Source organism: Lynx rufus, unplaced genomic scaffold, assembly GCF_022079265.1.
Source record: "Lynx rufus isolate CCGP_SWC_20201006 ecotype Redwood Valley unplaced genomic scaffold, mLynRuf1.p SCAF_11, whole genome shotgun sequence".
NCBI lineage: Eukaryota > Metazoa > Chordata > Mammalia > Carnivora > Felidae > Lynx > Lynx rufus.
In genome coordinates, this window is record NW_025814825.1 from 40,778,047 (window position 1) to 40,796,360 (window position 18,314).

The 18,314-nt window shown below is 38.2% G+C and overlaps 1 protein-coding gene across 3 annotated transcripts in view; it reads left to right on the top strand.

The window, feature by feature from the left end:
* The first annotated feature begins 493 nt into the window (after positions 1–493).
* Positions 494–18,314, top strand: part of SLF2 (SMC5-SMC6 complex localization factor 2) — a 49,098-nt gene continuing 31,277 nt past the window's right edge. For all 3 annotated transcript variants that reach the window (XR_006960929.1, XM_047073314.1, XM_047073315.1), the window contains exons 1-9: positions 494–776; positions 3,376–3,419; positions 3,921–4,654; positions 6,304–6,361; positions 11,088–12,076; positions 13,053–13,123; positions 15,410–15,532; positions 15,921–16,088; positions 17,089–17,191. Coding sequence is in view for 2 of the 3 variants with exons in the window: in XM_047073314.1 (XP_046929270.1) it covers positions 637–776; positions 3,376–3,419; positions 3,921–4,654; positions 6,304–6,361; positions 11,088–12,076; positions 13,053–13,123; positions 15,410–15,532; positions 15,921–16,088; positions 17,089–17,191 (2,430 nt within the window). In the remaining variant the exon portion in view is untranslated. The remainder of the gene's footprint in view (positions 777–3,375; positions 3,420–3,920; positions 4,655–6,303; positions 6,362–11,087; positions 12,077–13,052; positions 13,124–15,409; positions 15,533–15,920; positions 16,089–17,088; positions 17,192–18,314) is intronic.

Genomic DNA, 18,314 nt, shown 5'->3' on the forward strand with positions numbered 1-18,314 from the left:
GATTAACCAAGGAAATGGTGACAGCACTTGGGCACTCTGACCTAACATGTGAAAGAGACGATGTAACGAACAGCTGGGGATTTCTGCGGCACAACTGAAAGACACAGGAAGGCCAACTGTTGACCATCCTCACTGAGGGCAGCTGCCGGGCTCAGGTTTGCTTCTGCAAACCTCGTCCCTCGCCCTCGACCAGCTGCCTGCCGCAGCGCCTGCAGCGGCCCGCGCCAACCCGCCCCCGCGTGCCTGCCAAGGCCGACGCGGCCCGGATGCTACGGTGCCCTCCCCACCAACCGCGCACGTGACGGGGGGGGGGGGCAGTTTTCTTACCCCTCCCCCTCCTCGAAACCCCGCCTTCTCCTGAGAGGCTGCGGCTTTCCATTGCGCCACTACCGGAGTGACCGCCGTGCCAGCCAGTCAGAACGCGACCCTTCCAGTAAGACCCGCCCCCTGTCGGTCCTGAGGTTCCTTCCCGCTCACACAGGAGTCACTTCCGAAGAGAGAGAACCGCCATGAAGAGAGAAGGGGGTGCCGCCCAACTCTGCTCCGACAGCCTCCCCGAGTCCCAGCAGCAAGACGGCAACCACGCACCCAACTTCTCCAGCCACAGCTCATGCCGCCGTCGCCAGCGGCGCCGACATGACAAGGCGCTGCATGCCCGCTAGGCCAGGTTTCCCCTCATCCCCAGCCCCGGGGTCGTCGCCCCCGCGCTGCCATCTGAGACCCGGTAGTACCGCCCCTGCTGCAGCGGGAAAGAGAACAAAGAGTCCTGGGGACAGGTACCGTGCAGAGGGCTGGAGAAGGGGCCGGGTCGCGGGGGCAAGGGTATGAGGGAGGACAGCGGACGCCCGCTCTTTCAGTTCCCGCCATCCTCCGCGAGCTTCGGGCCTCGGCGTTTTGCGGCCTGGCAAACCCCTGCCCCGCCTCCGCGCGGGGCCTTCTGGGACTTCGAGTTTTCTTTTCTGTAGTTGGGATGCAGGTCTCCGTTCAGTGACCGTAGCCAGGATGGCTACGGAGAGCCCGCCTTAGGTAGAACGTGATTTTTGTCCTTTACGATGGTGGACCCGGGGCCCTAACTGCTTAGTGCATATCTAGGTGGGTTATTCTGTACGTTGTCAGTTCTGATCGTAGTAGCTTAACAGTATAAATCTTTTCTAAATCGTGGGTGAAATTATGTACGATGGACGAGGGAAACCCTTCCACGAATTACTTTATAGCCCAGTATACACGATCATTCATACTTAAAAGGAACGTGCCGATCGGGAATGTGATGTTTTTTCCTTCAGTAACTACGCTTCTCCAAGAGGCTAGGTACCTTGTGAAGATTTTGTGGGAGCTATGTAATGAGATGGGGAATTTTATCAAATGACATCCTCTGACAATAAAATATGTTTAAATTCTCTACGCACTTGGTACTGTCTTTTTTATTTTAAGTTTTAAAAAGCTTGTAACTTAAATTTAACAGTAATTTTATCTTCTAATATTGTGCTACAGGTCTACAATCCCTTATCTCAATTATGAAAGCCGGAGTGCTATGAAAATCAAAAGTTGTCAGTAAGTTTGGCACCACATCTTACTTGGCAGCCAAACCTGACTAGAACTAATGGAAAGCTGTATATGGTCATTATCTCATTAAGTGTATTTATATGCCGGAGAAATATTGATGCGTTCGCTTTGGGGGTGCAGTGTCACACCCGGTGGGGACTTTACATAATGCATCTAAGTTACCCCCTTTCTAAAATCCAGTAAATTAAAAATTCAAAAATACATTTGACCCCAAAAGTTTCAGATAAGGGCTTGTGAGCTGTTATAATTTTTTAAAGCTAGTTATAAATAACTAATGGGTATTTCTGTGCATATGAAATTAGGCAACTGTTCCTACTTGAAAGTTACATTCATGATTATTTTACAGATTTCTTGTACGTTTTACCCAAAACCATTTTTCTCTCTGGTGTATTAATCAAAAAGGAGCCTGGGATCTCATATTTTGGGAAGAGATAGAACGTTATTTAGTAATTAATGTAAAGGCGTATTTAGTATAGTCTTGAATTAGCTGCCGCTTAATCCTTTCCTGTCTCTTTCCTCCCCCAGTAACTGAGAACATCATCTCCTTTCCTCCTTTGCAGAACCTCTAGCATTTCTAACTGTATTCTCCATCGGAGTCAATTTGGCTGGTATAATTTATTATATGCAAACAAATGCGTAAATTCTTCCTTAGTCTGTCACTCCTATTCATTTCATAACCAGTTAGCCTTTCTACCAACATCTATCTCACAAACATGTGGACTCTCAGTAAACCATTATAGATGGATGTGGCTCCTTTAATGTGACCTGTAAAGTGTCCAAGGGACTTGGATTGTTCAAGTTTTCTCTGAGTATTCCCACCTCATAGTGGATAAATGTTTAGGGAAACTGGTCATATACTGCTTCTCTTTCAGTAAAATGAATACATTTTAGCAGGATTTTGGCAGAAAGTTAACTTTTTGCTCTACGTATGATGTTCCTTTTTGTGCCGCTGACAAATAACTCTAGAAATATAAATCGGAGTACAAATTCCGGTAATGTGATTCACTTTGTTTCTGTAAAGTGCAGAAATCCTTAAAACAATTCGGTTTTTGTAATTGTTAACTTTCTTCCTTTTCTCTGTTTCGTGTTTTCTCCAGGCAGTGTGTTATTTTTGTAAATACCTTAAGAATTCCTAGATAAAAAATAAGATTTGAAACACTGTTTAGTCCTGAAGACTCCTTCTAATTTTTGCTGTTACTTAGATTAACATCTTACTGTAGTACATAAAGAGGATAGTATAAGCTTGGTACTTAATCCTTTTTGCCTTTGGGCCAGCATGCCCTTCAACTCAGCTGCCTCCCCAGATGGGCCAAATCACCAATATTGCCATTCTACCATTTACTCTTGTTTTGAGTCTGTTTAGGTTTTAGTCTGTTTGTATAATCTCCATTATTCGTTTGGAAAACATCTATTGAGCATTATTTTGTACCAGACACCGGAGGTACCAAGCAATAGGATCAGATCCCCTCAAAATCATTTATTCTACCATGTAGCAGTAAGCTTGTCAGTCCCAGGAAGGACACTACCAATTCCATACTGGATCCATACTCCAATCTTATTTTGGTACTATAGATTATATAAACCTCAGTTGTGCTTTCATAAATTTACTTCTACAGGAAATGCAAATTATATTTTCAGTTTATTATAATCGGCTTAGCAAAGCATTCCTGCCATTGTCAGAACTTGATTAAACCAGGTAGTGAAATCAAATCTATATCCTGTAAACCAACTAGTATTCTCCCCTTAATCTGAATTATTGAGGTTTTAATATTTACTTATGTGATACCATATTAGTTATGCTTTTATTTTCAGGAAGCAGTCAATTATAGATTTCTTCAAACCAGCTTCAAAACAAGGTATGTATGCTATTAATGCATTTTTTGCAGGATCTTTTGAGGAGGGAGATAGATTCAATTTTTAAATTTCTCTAAAAGCTCTTATTTGATTAAACCTAATGTTCAAATTGAAAATATGAAGATGCAGTGTTTTTTACAAAGATAAACCAGTTCTAAGCATCATGAAGAAACTTTTTGCTGTTATGCTTACATTTAAAATATTCCAGTCAATAATATTCATAATGCATACTATTTTGATCCTCTAATAACATTTTATAAACGGAGCCATAGTGAGCTTACAAGATGTAGCAAAAGGGAGCTTTATGAAAGTAAGGTTATTAAATAACAAGCCATGTCTTAATCCCCACCCCCCCCATAAAATGTGTATCATCATCTAAATATTGATTTGAAAGTTTTTGTTATAGTTTAGTATTTTAAATATTAACTTAAATAAATATACAAAATGTAATAGATTGTGTTACTTTTAATAACGTGCAATTTGTGTTTTAATTGGCCGTTTAGACAGACATATGTTGGATTCTCCACAAAAATCAGACATCAAATATGGAGGAAGTGGATTCTCCATCACTGGGACAGAACAGTTTGAAAGGAAACCATCCTCACCAAAAAAATCCAAACCCAAAAGGATGCCATCAGAAAAGAGCACTATTTTAGAGGCTTTCATGAAAGGTGTTAAAGAGCACCATAAAGATCGTGGTATACATGAGTCACGTCGACCTTGTGTGTCAATAGCCACCAAATATCCAAAGGCAGTTACAAAAGTCTATGTTCCTCCATATTGCTTGTCAAAGGAGATGAAGACACTGAAGAAAAAACATCGATCTCCAGAGAGAAGGAAGTCACTGTTCATTCATGAAAATAGCAGGGAGAAGAATGATAGAGATCGAGACAAGACCAGTGCAGATTCCAAAAAGCAGGCCACAGTGACAGAAGCTGACATCTTCAAGAACAGCTCTAGAAGTCTTAGCAGCAGGAGCAGCCTATCCAGGCACCACCCAGGAGAAAGTCCTTTGGGGGCTAAGTTCCAGTTGTCATTAGCTTCTTACTGCAGAGAAAGAGAACTAAAGAAGTTGAGGAGGGAGCAAATGGAGCAGAGAATCAACTCAGAAAATTCCTTCTCAAAAGCAAGCAATCTTTCCTTAAAATCCTCTAGTATAGAAAGAAAATGTAAACCAAGGCAGGAACAAAGTAAACAGAATGATGTCACACCTGGAAAGAGTAATCTTTCAAACCTGGTATGTGTAGTAATTACTGAATTAGCTTGGTTGCTGCTTTATTATATTTAGAACACTAAATCTAAAGGCATTTCATATATTTAATATTTTTTAACATTACATTGGTAGCTTTTGTTCAGGAAATACTGATACACGGCTTGTTTAAAAGCTAATTACATTAGGTTTCCTCCCAACTGTCCATAGGACTCAGTAAAGCAGTATTTCTTGCCTTTAATTTTTTCAGACTGGTAACAAAAAATCTTTCTTAATCAAGGAAGTAAGCATTCTTTTTTTAGGCAAGTATAGTCATTTTTAAGTGAGGCTGTGCTGAAAGGAAATATTTGAGGAATAGAAAATCTAAAATAGTAGAAAATGGTTTAGAACAGAGGTTCTCAAAATGTGGTCCCCGGACTAATATCAGCATCACCTGGGAATTTAGAAATGCAAATTCTCAGGCTTAACCCTAGACTCAACCAGAAATTGGAGCTAAGAGTCCAGCAATCTGCAGTTACCAAGCCTTCTGGGTGCTTCTGATGTACTTTAAAGTTTTGAGAATCACTGATTTAGGTTATATAGAAGTCCTAAGGAATATAGATTCCTTAGAAGTCCTAAGTTGTCTTAGACAACTTAGATGATAACACTTAGAAAGCTATCCAGATATATCTTAACTTCATCATATTCCCTTGAAAATAGACCAACTTTAGATTAGCATAAAAGGTGACCCTCTCCCTTAGAAAGATAAATACCTCTGTTTCATAGAGCCTCTCTATGTACAGATGGAATAAAGGAAGATCAGATACCAAGAAAAGGCAGTGTTGGTAAGATGCTGTGAGATTTTAAAACCAGATAGACCAAAAGTAAACCAAACTATGACACTTTAAGAGTGAATGGAGATTGTTGCCTTATATATTGCTTGAAAATGTATTTGTAAACTCCAGGGTTTGTTTGCAAGGAGTTTGGGGTCTTTACCAGGGAGATTTGCTAACAATCAGTGGAGGTTTGTAACATTTGCTCCATCCTGAGATTTCAGTGTTTGGTGGTGCATCAGCACTTGAAGTATTGAAGAGTAAGTTGTATCTGTTTAATTGGCAAATATTAGGCTTACTGTTTCTCTATCAAAATAATGGTATAGTGCTCTAATATTAATCTTGAATTAATATAAATCCCTAAAGTTGTATTTTGAAAACTGGCTTTATTTTTTATGGCATTTTTACCTTTTTATGATATAAAGGCCCTTCGTTTTTGTAAAACTTTAAGAGTTTAAAATATTTTACTATAGGGGCGCCTGGGTGGCGCAGTCGGTTAAGCGTCCGACTTCAGCCAGGTCACGATCTCGCGGTCCGTGAGTTCGAGCCCCGCGTCGGGCTCTGGGCTGATGGCTCAGAGCCTGGAGCCTGTTTCCGACTCTGTGTCTCCCTCTCTCTCTGCCCGTCCCCCGTTCATGCTCTGTCTCTCTCTGTCCCAAAAATAAATAAACGTTGAAAAAAAAAAAAATTTTTAAAAAAAAAATTAAAAAAAAAAAAATATTTTACTATAAAAGTTTGAGTTTACCTCCAAATGAAGTGCTTGCTTTATTTGGTCTAGAAATCTGTGTTTAGATATTAGGAAGAAAAGTTCATATTCTTTACTGGCCCCAGTTCCTAATTAATTTTTTCTCATTTTGCTAAAAGGAAAATGGACATTTCTCAAGGAAAAGAGCCTCTTCTGATTCATGGGAACCTGCTTCAGGTAGAATCAAAATTAATTTATTAATTTTTAAATAAAATTGTATGTCAGTGGCACTTTTTAAAAACAAATTTGTTTAAATGCACAGTTGGCTTCCTAGAGGTGAATTGAATGTCTCAGATTAGTTAAGAGTTTGGTAAAATTACATTGAAAAGGAATAGTCCTTGAATTTAGTTTGTGTAGCCCATGGTTTGTCTTGACTTTTTTGCCTCTTTTAAGAGTTCCTAGCAACATGTTTCTCATTTTGGTATTCCGTGTTCTGCTGAAATCTTGCCTACATAAAGCAGCATAATCTTACATTATTGGAATTATGGACTATCTGAGGTCTTGGTATTATAGATGCTTTGTATAAAGTTGAAACTGCTATCATGATCCAAAACAGTGTTATCCTAATATTTCAAATACTAAGATACCTTTTTAATATCAAATTTCAACGACACCTGTATGATAACTGGTTTGTACTTCTAGTATCTGTTGGCTGAGCAAATAACATAATAACAAACAGCTAGTGTTAATTCAGTAATTCCTAAAGTATCTTTATCTTTTTTTAAACTAGAAAATAGAACAGTATAAAATTCAAACACTTGCAGAAATTTATAACAGAAAATGAAAGGCCCTTAGAAATAACAACCATTAATAGTCTAGTGTATCAGATTTTTTTCTGCCATGATTACAAACTTTGAAAAATGGATTTTACAGATTTCTACACTCAGTAAGATACATAATGATAATAAGGACATAATGTAAGGACATATGTCCCATATGATATTAAGGACATAATAAGGACATACAGTAAGGACATAATGATAATAGCCAAGGTTTATTGAGCACTTACTGTGTGCCATGCCCTCTTCTATGTGCTTTTAACTTGTTTGATCTTCACATCTTTTTAAGATACTTTTAGAAATGAAAAAATAGGTACAGAGAGACAGTTGTGACTCCTTGTTCTTCAGGTTTCATGTAAAACTCTTAGTTTTGTTTTTTTTTTAAGTTTATTTATTTTGAGAGAGAGCACAAGCAGGGGAGCGGCAGAGAGAGAATCCCAAGCAGGCTCCAGGCTGTCAGTGAAGAGCCCAATACAGGGCCCGATCTCACAACCATGAGATCATGACCTGAGCTGAAATCAAGAGTCAGATGCTTAACTGATGGAGCCACCCAGGTACCCTTCATGTAAAATTCTGTTTTTTATATATTCTAGAGGTACATTGCATTTTGACCAGGTGATCTCAGATGTTAAAATCCGAAACCATAGTTTACCATCGTAGAAGGAGCTTCTAGAATACAGGAATAAATTTGAAGTTTTATGTGGTTCTTAAAGTTTTTATTTAATTAAAAAAAATTTTTTTTATGTTTATTCATTTTTGAAAGACAGAGAGAGAGAGAGCACAAGCAGGTGTGGGGCGGAGAGAGGGGGGGACACAGAATCTGAAGCAGGCTCCAGGCTCTGAGCTGTCAGCGCAGAGCCCAACGCGGGGCTCGAACTCACGAACTGAGAGATCATGACCTGAGCCGAAGTCGGACGCTCAACCGACTGAGCCACCCAGGCGCCCCAATTTTTTATTTAATTTTTACATTACTGTTGGTTTTAGTGATCAAATTTCATTGAATTTTGACATTATGAAGTACAAGAACAATAATTTCTTAGCAATGAGATTATTCCTGTACTCACGGTATTACACATTTGTAATAAATGATCACTTTGCACTGAGGTGAGCAGAAGAACAAAATATTTTTAGGTTTGCTCTGCCAACATAAGGGGCTGCTGGTGGTGGTGTTGCCACCAAGCTCTTCAGCTTTTTTTCTCTCTGATAATGACTAAGATAAAAATTCTCTTCAGTTCATGGTTGCAAATTTCATCAGTGTTGCCTGCAGTAGTTTCATTTATACAAACCCACATACTGAAGTTTTTGAACAGTGCTTGAAAAGGATGTTTTCTGCATATTGTCACAGGCAGATTTAAGATGGTTGCCTTCACTTATATTTTTATTTCTAATATCTTTGCATGTTTCATAATCATTAATTATGGTTTTATACTTTTTAAAAATTTGTTATTTTTTTAAGTTTATTTATTTATTTTTGAAAGAGGGAGGGAGAGAGAGAATCCCAAGCCAGCTCCGCACTGTCAGCATGGAATCCGGTGTAGGGCTCAAACTCATGAACCATGAGATCATGACCTGAGCCAAAGTTGGATGCTTAACCAACTGAGCCACCCTGGTGCCCCTTATGGTATTGCATTCTTAATAGATACACATTTATACTGCATTTGACCATCAACAGAATATAAAGGACATAAAGGGCTTTTTCACTCTAGATAACATGAAGAATGCTACTGCTATTATACTTCTCAGTTGTGAGGGTGATATATATAATCACACCTTTATTAATCACACACAAGTTAAAAGATGTCAGAAATGTTGCTAAAGGCATTTAGCCCTGGGGTCTTGCAGAGTCCTGTCCTTGTGCTGCATTCTGAGGTCCAACTTATTCTAACATCCCTTGCTTATTCTATACTTTATTAATGACTTATCTTCTATTAATGAACATTTGGGTTTTTACCTTTTTTGTATTTACAAACTCAGTCCCTGTCTATTTTATATATATATATATATTAACAGATATTTGAAATGTGCTTAAACAGTCTACAGTTTGTACAAGCAGTGCAAAAAGAATCATGCAGGTAACCCACTGCCCTAGAGAACTTGCAGAAGGGGAGCCTACCTACGGTACCGTTCAACGTCCTCTAATTCTAGGTGTCAGAGCTCTTAATAAGCTGCTTTTTCCTAAACTTTGCCCAAAAACAGTTTCTCCCTCCTCCTGGTCAGGTCTTCAATTCTTGAGCAAAGCAGGAATTTCTCCTCATTTCTAGCTGTATATAAATTGATTTCTCTAGGAGAATGGAACTGAATTCATACTGGCGGTTCTGTAGGTATCTTTTTTGTAACCTCAAACTTAAAATATTATCAGTGTAAATCCACCCCAAATCTTCTTTTTCTTGGTTATGTGATTTCTAATCCTATACTCTAAGGGACTCCTGTTCTTTTTTATATGACAGTTAACCCAGTAAACTGAATGGGCATAGGATGGTTTTTTTTCAGGTAATAGGAAATATCTGGAGAAAAATGGAGATAGCAGCATTTGTTTATTAATTGATTTTTCATGTTTATAAATTGAATTTTTCAAATTATGTATTAAATTACCCAAATAATTGCTTTTAACTCTTGAATTATTTTATTTTCTTAAACTGTTGATGATTTGAGGACATCTACCCATATTCTCTCAAGAGAGAAACTTGATTTGGGGAATACTGATTATGTACATAGTAATATTTAATGAATAATGGGTTTTAATTAATGACACTTTATTTATTTATTTATTTGGGGGTGGGGGCAACAGCAAAGGTTAGAGAGAATCCCAAGCAGGCTCCGCCCTGTCAGTGCAGGGCTCGACACAGGGCTCAATCCTATGAACCTATACGTCACACTTTTAAATACAATGAGAAATTTTTTAAACTTGGTTAACTCGAATAGATATGCTTTACTAAAGGTCTTCTGGATGAAACTCCTAAATCTAGGTGGCTTAAAACAACAGAAATTTATTTTCTCATGGTCCTAGAAGCTAGAAATCCAAAATTAAGATTATTAGCAGGGCCGTGCTCTAACCAGTCTAGGAGAGAATCCTTCCTTGCCTTTTCTAGCTTCTGGTGTTTGCCTACAATTCTTGGCATTCCTTGACTTGTAGATGCAGCACTCCTATCACATGGCATCTTTTCCCTGTGTGTTTTCACATCATCTTCCCTCTTCAAGTGTGTCTCCATGTCCAAATTTTGCCTTTTGAAGGACATGTCCAAATTTTGCCTTTTGAAGGAACCCAAAGAGAAAGGTACTTGGGTTCAACTAAAACGCCTCCCTGCTCCGCCCAGAGAAGCACGTCTTTGTGAGAACCAATGGAAAGGAGCTTGAGGTGCTGCAATCCATTCCCTATGAATTCATGGCATGATAATGTAAAAAAAAAAAAAGATTGCAAATTTCCCCTTTATCTAAGGACACCAGTTATGACTGCATTAGGACCCACCCAAATGACCTCATTTTAACTTGATTACCCCTGTAAAGATCCTGTTTCGAGTTAAAGTCAGACTCTGAGATTCTGGGAGTCATTTTCCAGAATTCATCCACAACTCATAACTCAGCTGAAGACTAGAAGGATGCACAGGAAAAATTAAACACTGGCAAGAGAAACTTGGGTGGATTTTTTTTAATTGAGAAATTAAAATTTGTCTGCTTTCAACTAGTAATTGTATACATGTTTTAAGGTACTATAAATTTAGATGTAGAAGTATTTCATTTCTGGAAGCAGATAGTCCTTGGTCTAAGAACGAATATCTGAACTTTGAGGGAAAGTGCCTTTCCAATCCTTTCCATGATACAGATAAGCAATTTTTGTGTTTGGGGAGCAGCACCTTAAATTTTGTTTGGGTGATAAACTTTTAATAGCTTTGGAATGAAAATGAACATTGTCATTAGCTTTAAATTTCTTAAGACACCAGTATTTATTATTAATAAAATAAATGGTAGTATGAACTCTTTTTCCTTATCCTACATATGTTAAATGATCTCAGCCTAAACTTTTAGAATTTAAGCTTTTTGTTGGAGTGTTCTAAACACTCACTGAATAAACTTTACTAACATAGGAAAATATACTTTTCACTAATCTGGCAAAAATTAAATTTTAGCAGGGTCTAAGCAGAATAAATTCCCTGACAAAAGAAAAAGGAACTCTGTGGACTCAGATCTGAAAAGCACAAGAGAATCTATAATGCCAAAAGTAAAAGAGTCCTTCCTTGAGAAGCGTCCTGACGGATCACATCAGAGAGAGAAATTTATAAAACATATTGCACTGAAGACACCTGGGGATGTATTGCGCTTGGAAGATATATCCAAGGAACCCAGTGAAGAAGTTGATCGCTCCTCTGGAGGCTTGGCACCTTCAAATTCTGGCCACCATTCTTCCAGGAATAGTGACCAAATCCGTGTGGCAAGTACCAAAGAGACTAAGATGCAGAAACCCCACTTATCTTTACCTCAGGAAAAGTCTGCCGATAAAAAAGCTAGCAGCCTTCAGAAAAATAAACCTGCTAGCTCTGTGGCATCAAAGGAGACAAAACTTCTACCTTTACTTTCCCATGTTCCAAGTGCTGGTTCCTCTCGGGTACCATTAAATGCTAAAAATTGCACTCTTCCAGTTCCTAAAAAAGAAAAAGAGCGTTCCTCATCTAAAGAATGTTCTGGGCATTCTACAGAGTCCTCCAGACACAAGGAACACAAAGCAAAGACTGATAAAGCAGATTCTAATGTATCTTCAGGGAAAATTTCTGGGGGATCTTTGCATTCAGAATATGGCACTCCTACAAAGTCTCCCCCAGCTGCTTTGGAAGTTGTGCCATGTATCCCAAGCCCTACAGCACCTTCAGATAAAGCCCCTTCAGATAAAGAGAGTTCAGGAAATTCCAATGCAGGTAGCAGTGCACTGAAAAGAAAACTAAGGGGTGATTTTGATAGTGATGAAGAAAGTTTAGGTTACAACCTAGACAGTGATGAGGAAGAGGAAACATTAAAATCACTGGAAGAAATAATGGCTTTGAACTTCAATCAGACTCCCACAACTACAGGAAAGCCTCCTGCTCTTTCCAAGGGGCTTAGATCTCAGTCATCAGACTATACAGTAAGTAGTTCTGTGACATTTATCTTTACTTGAAGAGGGAAAGATTGATTAGTAGAGGGATAAATGGTTAGAACTTATTTTAAAATTTAGTATTTGTTGTGATTCATAATTGGACTGAAACTGGTATAGTTCTTGTTTGGTTGTAATGGGTTTCCCATATCTTTAGTTTTATTACTGTAAATCAGTGGTCTCCAAACTTTTTAGATCATACACACTTCTATTAGTAAAAAAAAATTTTTAAGCATGTACTCCAACATATATGTATACGTATAGATTATATACATGTACCACTATACTACTGTGTACTTGCTAAAATATATACAAAAACAGAACTTAAAAGGAAGAAGAGAAAAGTATTTTCCTTTAGAAGTTATGTAGAAGTTACTATAGACTAAGTTCTACTGGAGTTTCTATAGAAGTTCCATATAAATAGAAGTTCTATTATTTTCTTCCTGCACCCCAATGGATCACCTTGCACACCCCCTGCTTTGGAGACCACTGCTGTAAATGAAGGTAGAGTGTAGAAATGTTGTTAATTGTGGTGTGCAATTTTATTTATAAAGTGCTTCATTCTATCTTGGGGATAAGCTGCGTTAAATTCTAGTATGTCTGTAAAATTTGGTGGGGAAGGTGTTAATGTTCCATGGTAACACCTAAAAATTGGTAGTTTGATTCCACTAAAATAGAATTTAAAAATAAAGACAGGGTAGCCATGGAGCCCTTGGGTGTTTGCAGTCAGTTCCTAAGGCTGGCAGGGTTTTGTAAGTAGTGCCTTTCCTAATAAATGGTAAAATCAAATTGCCTGCAGTACAAAATAATAGATTTAAAGCATGATGGTGAAAATTCTCTAAGAAAGGTATCCTCCTGGCCTAGGTTATTAAAAGAGAAAATATTCTTTAGTACTCTGAATAACTTAAAACATCCCAGTTCTTCTAAGATATGTTATGAAGTATCCTTAAATTTTCTTCTGTTTTAGGAACATGTTCATAGTGGAACATATACAAATACTTTAGAACGTCTAGTGAAAGAGATGGAAGACACTCAAAGGTTAGTTAGCATCGTGACTACCTTGCTAAATTTAACGTTCTCCTTATTTGCGTGGCTGGCTTTCAGTTTACCTTAAAAAATCATGAGAAATTCGCATTTTGTGCTAGTACTATTACCGCAGTTTTGCAGTCAATTGTGTTACAAATAAAGTATTCTTGTTCACGGGCTGAGTGAAAAGCTCAGGTTTTTATGGTTTACTGCATTCAGTAATAATACAAATTCCTTTCCACTTACCACAACTAGAATCTAACTAGTAGCTGAAATTCTTGATCAAAAGTATGGGGAGAATTTTTTGTGCATTTTTTTTTATTGTGATAAAATGTAGATAACTTCAGTTACCATTCTACTCATTTTGAGATGAGCAGTTCAGTGGCATTAAGTACATTCACATTGTTGTGCAACCATCACCACCATCCACCTCCAGAACTTTTTTTTTCATCTTCCCTAATGGAAATTCCATACCCATTAAATAATAACTCCCCATATTCCTCTTCTCCCAGCCCTTGGCAACTACCATTCTGCTTTCTGTCTGTATGAAACTAACTACTCTGGGTACCTCGTATAAATGAGATCATACAGTATTTGTCCATTTATACTGGCTTATTTCGCTTCGCATAGAGTCTTCAGGGTTTATCTGTGTTGTAGCATGTATCAATTTCCTTCCTTTTTAAGGTTGAATAATATTCTGTTGTATGTATATACCACATTTTATTTATCCATTCATCCTTTGATGGACACTTGAATTGCTTCTATTTTTTGGCTGTTGGACGTGTTGCTGCTGTGAACATGATGTAGAAATATCTCTTCAAGTCCCTACTCAGTTCTTTTGTGTATATACCCAAAAGTAGAATTGCTGGATCATACAGTGGTTCTATACATAATTTTTTGATGAATTGCCATACTGTTTTCCACAGTGGCTGCACCATTTTACATTCCCACCAGCAGTGCCCAAGGGTTCCAGTTTTTCTACATCCTCACCAAGACTTGATATTTTTTGGTTTTTTGGTAATAGCCATCCGAATGAGGATGAAGTGGTTCCTCATTATAGTTTTGATTTTCACTTTCCTAATAACTAATGATGTTGAGAATCTTTTCATGTCCTTATCAGCCATTTGTATAGCTTCTTTGGAGAAATGTTTATTCCGATCCTTTGCTCATTTTTTAATTGAGTGGTTTGGGGGTTTTTTGTTTGCATAGGTAGAACTTTTTAAAATATTCATATGTTCACCTAGTCCAAATTTTGAAACCAGCATGGCCAGACATGGTATTTCCACATCAAGTTGCTCTTAAGGAAGAAGTGTAGAATTATGTGTGTCTCTCTTTCTCTCTCTCTGTCACTGTACCTCTCTCCCTCTCTCACACACACACATACACACACAGAAACCAAAAAGTTGAGGATCATAATGGCCCTAATAAAATTTGCGTCACTAGTTGCAAACTGATTTTGCTAATGAGGGGAAAAATATATTCCTTATTTAAGGAATATCCTCAAAACTACCCCAGAGAACTTCACTAAAAGCTCAGCTGACTTGAAGTAGGTATAGATGTGTCCCAAACTTGATAAACAAGTTAGCTAACCATAGGAATTACAATTAGTAGGTCAGAAGTGTTCCCTTTTCTACATTTAGTTAGAGAAATTATCTCTATTATAAAATTCTTTTAAACATTTTCATGAATTCATGTGATTTGTGATGTCAGATCTGAAGTGGTTTATTTAAATTGAACGTTGTACAGACCAGAGGCAAAGATGCTAGTTTGATGTGATGATTGATTCTTTCCTGTATTGATAGAGCATTATATTTACTGCTCATTTACTATTGTCTTATACTCATCTACTGTGGGACGGGAGCTGGGAGTAAGGACCTTGATTAAAATAACTTATTCCTGGCAAGCAGTATAAGCAGGGGCTGCAGAGCTAGATTCTCTGGCTTTGAATCCCAGCTCCTTGCATTGTGAGTTTGAGCAAATTAGCTTTCCTAAAGTCTGTTTCCTCATGTATAAAATGGGTAATAATAAACTACTACATGGGGTTGTTGTGAGGGTGAAAAGAATTAATACGTAAAGTCCTTAGTACATGCCTGTCACGTAAAGTCCTTAGTACATGCCTGTCACGTAGTAAGTGCTCAGTGTTAGCTATTGTGATGCTAGTGAAGATGACAATGATGCTGCTAGAAAGCCTGATTAACATGGTCAGGTTGTGTTTTATCTTTTGGTGCTGCTTTTAGGCATAAACTAAAGATTATTATTAGGGTAAACCATTTACTGTAACATTCTTTCAATTCTCAGGCTAGATGAACTACAGAAGCAACTACAGGAAGACATAAGGCAGGGCCGAGGTATTAAATCCCCCATCAGAATTGGAGATCAAGACAGTACAGATGATGAGGATGGCCTCTTAGAAGAGCACAGGTATAGCATTTTTCATAATGTATACTCTATTTAAAGCTTACATTTTTTTAATTTTGTGTGAAATAAATGGACCTTTGATGGGTTATTTACTTAGTAATCTGTGATGGTTTTCTAATCCGTCCATGATTAGTTTGAAGGGTAGATGTTAAGGCCAAGTTGCATTTTTGTCTTTTCTCCTGGTTATGGTTTCTTTTCACACAGACCCATTTACTGGTTTTGGACTAACTACTAGCGAAAAGTGGGAGGAACAAAACACATGTTCTCATGCTAGTCTTCTTATCTGGAATTAACATTGTTGCTAAGAAAAATTTTCTTTGTACCCAACCTTTGAATACAAAACCATATACAGTGTAACTGTCTGGTATTCAATAATTTTTTTTTATTCCAGGGAATTTCTAAAGAAATTTTCAGTTACAATTGATGCTATTCCTGATCATCACCCAGGTGAAGAAATATTTAATTTCCTCAATTCCGGAAAAATGTTCAATCAGTATACCTTGGATTTAAGAGACTCTGGCTTTATAGGACAGAGCGCTGTAGAAAAGCTTATTCTTAAGTAAGTAGAAAAATAGAAAAACATTTTACTTTTTCCCATATAAAAATTTTCCTTAAAGGAGTTCTAACTGGCATAATCTCCTAAAAGATTAATTTCTGTGATAACCTATTCAGTTTCCTAATCCTCATTACTATTGTTTTTTGTGTTTTATTAATTACGGAATCAGTGTAAGATGGTCTCTTGGCATATTACATGCCTAACTAATAAAGATTAGTTGGGATTAAGATTAGCATATAATAACAGCAGCTGTCAAAATAGCAGGGGCTTTAAACAAGAAGTGGATTCCTTTCTTATGTGAAAGAAGTTCAGAGGTGGGAAGTCCAGGACTGGTGTTCCACCATATAATCTTTCTTTGCCACCATCCTTAGCACCTGGTTGCCTCAAGTGCTACTGGTCTTCCAGTCTTTACATTCAAATTCCCAGAAATCCCACACATTTCTACTTATGGCTAGTTAGGTAGAACTTAGTCAACATGGCCACACCTAATTAATAAGGAAGACTGGGAAATTATTTTTGTTTCAGGCAGCAAGTGTACCTAGATAAAAATCAGTGTTCAGTTGCCAGGAGGAAAGGCAAGAATAGGCATTGGGATGGGCAGCTACCAGTCTGTACCACAATGCCCAAACTGGTCTAATTTCTCTCAGTGCATGAAATCTCAGATCCAGAGAGATCACATTAATTCTGGTGGTGAGGTTTTGGAAGTACAAACCCAAGCTGGCAAAAGCAGATGATGCGCTAAGCTTGATAGATACTTTCTCAACACTGCCAGCCAGTGTAGATTTGTCCACCACATAAATCTGGAGGTAGGCCAACAGACTGGATCAGCTTTAGGCTATCACTTGAATTTCCTTTATGAGTAACCCATCCATATTGGGGTAGAGTCCACCTCCATGGACTGAGGATGGTGTGCTTGCTCGTTTCCCTATAATGTCAGATGTGATGGTGGTAGAAGTTTCTTACCGTGAAAGTAACAGTCATTAATTTCATTTTGTTTTTTCAGATCAGGAAAAACAGATCAAATTTTTTTGACAACACAAGGCTTCCTTACCTCTGCTTATCACTATGTCCAGTGTCCTATACCTGTGTTAAAGTGGCTGTTTCGGGTAAGAGAACGTTTGGGAAGTATAGTTGTCTCCTGTTGCACTTCCTAGTCAAAAGCAAGCAAAATACCACATTTGCACATTACTAGAGAAAAAATTAGCATATCAAACCCATGATTTCAGTGGGTTAAAATGAGGCAAAAAGAGTCAGTGTGAGTCAGTGTAGGTAGATTATAAAGGAAATGCTAATGCCAATAGTGTGCAGAATAGTCCGTAATGTTAGTTGTGCCTAAGACATTTCATCACACTGGTAAGTCATTATTATAGTTAGGCTTTTTTTTTCTTTTTTAATGTTTATTTTTGAGACAGAGAAAGACAGAGCAAGTGGGGGAGGGGCAGGGAGAGAGGGAGACATAGAATTCGAAGCAGGCTTCAGGCTCTGAGCTATGAGCACAGAGCCTGACATGGGGCTCAAACCCACGAACCAGGAGATTGTGACGTGAGCTAAAAAGTCAGACGCTTAACCGACTGAGCCACCCGGCCACCCCTATTACACTTAGTTTTAGAAGAGTTCTAATTCTTACATTATCTGTTTTGGGGGTGGGAGCTTTGTGGGGTTTTTAAAAATCTTTTTTTGTCCCATTTTTATGGAGATTAGTGCATAGATATTTTTAGGATTTTACTTGTTTTCTAATATTTCCCCATTTGTATATAAATATCTCCAACCAAATGTTTCTCTTCCCCATTCATGTTTAATTCTTAAGTCTACTTAAGTAATTATATAAATTTGGGGTGCCTGGGTGGCTCAGTTGGTTGAGTATCTGGCTTCAGCTCAGGTCATGATCTCACAGTCCGGAGTTCGAGCCCTGCATCAGGCTCTGTGCTGACAGCTTGGAGCCTACTTCAGATTCTGTGTCTCCCTCTCTCTCTGCCCCTCCCCTACTCATGCTCTGTCTCTCTCTCTCTCTCTCTCTGTCAAAAGTGAGTAAACATTAAAAAAATAATAATTATCTAAATTTTGGGGTGCCTGGGTGGCTCAGTCAGTAAGCGTTTGACTCTTGGTTTCAGCTCAGGTCATAATCTCACAGTTTCATGGGTTCGAGCCCTGCATAGGGCTCTGCACTGATTGCGCGGAGCCTGCTTGGCATTCTCTCTCTCCTCTCTTTGCCCCTCCCCCACTCACACT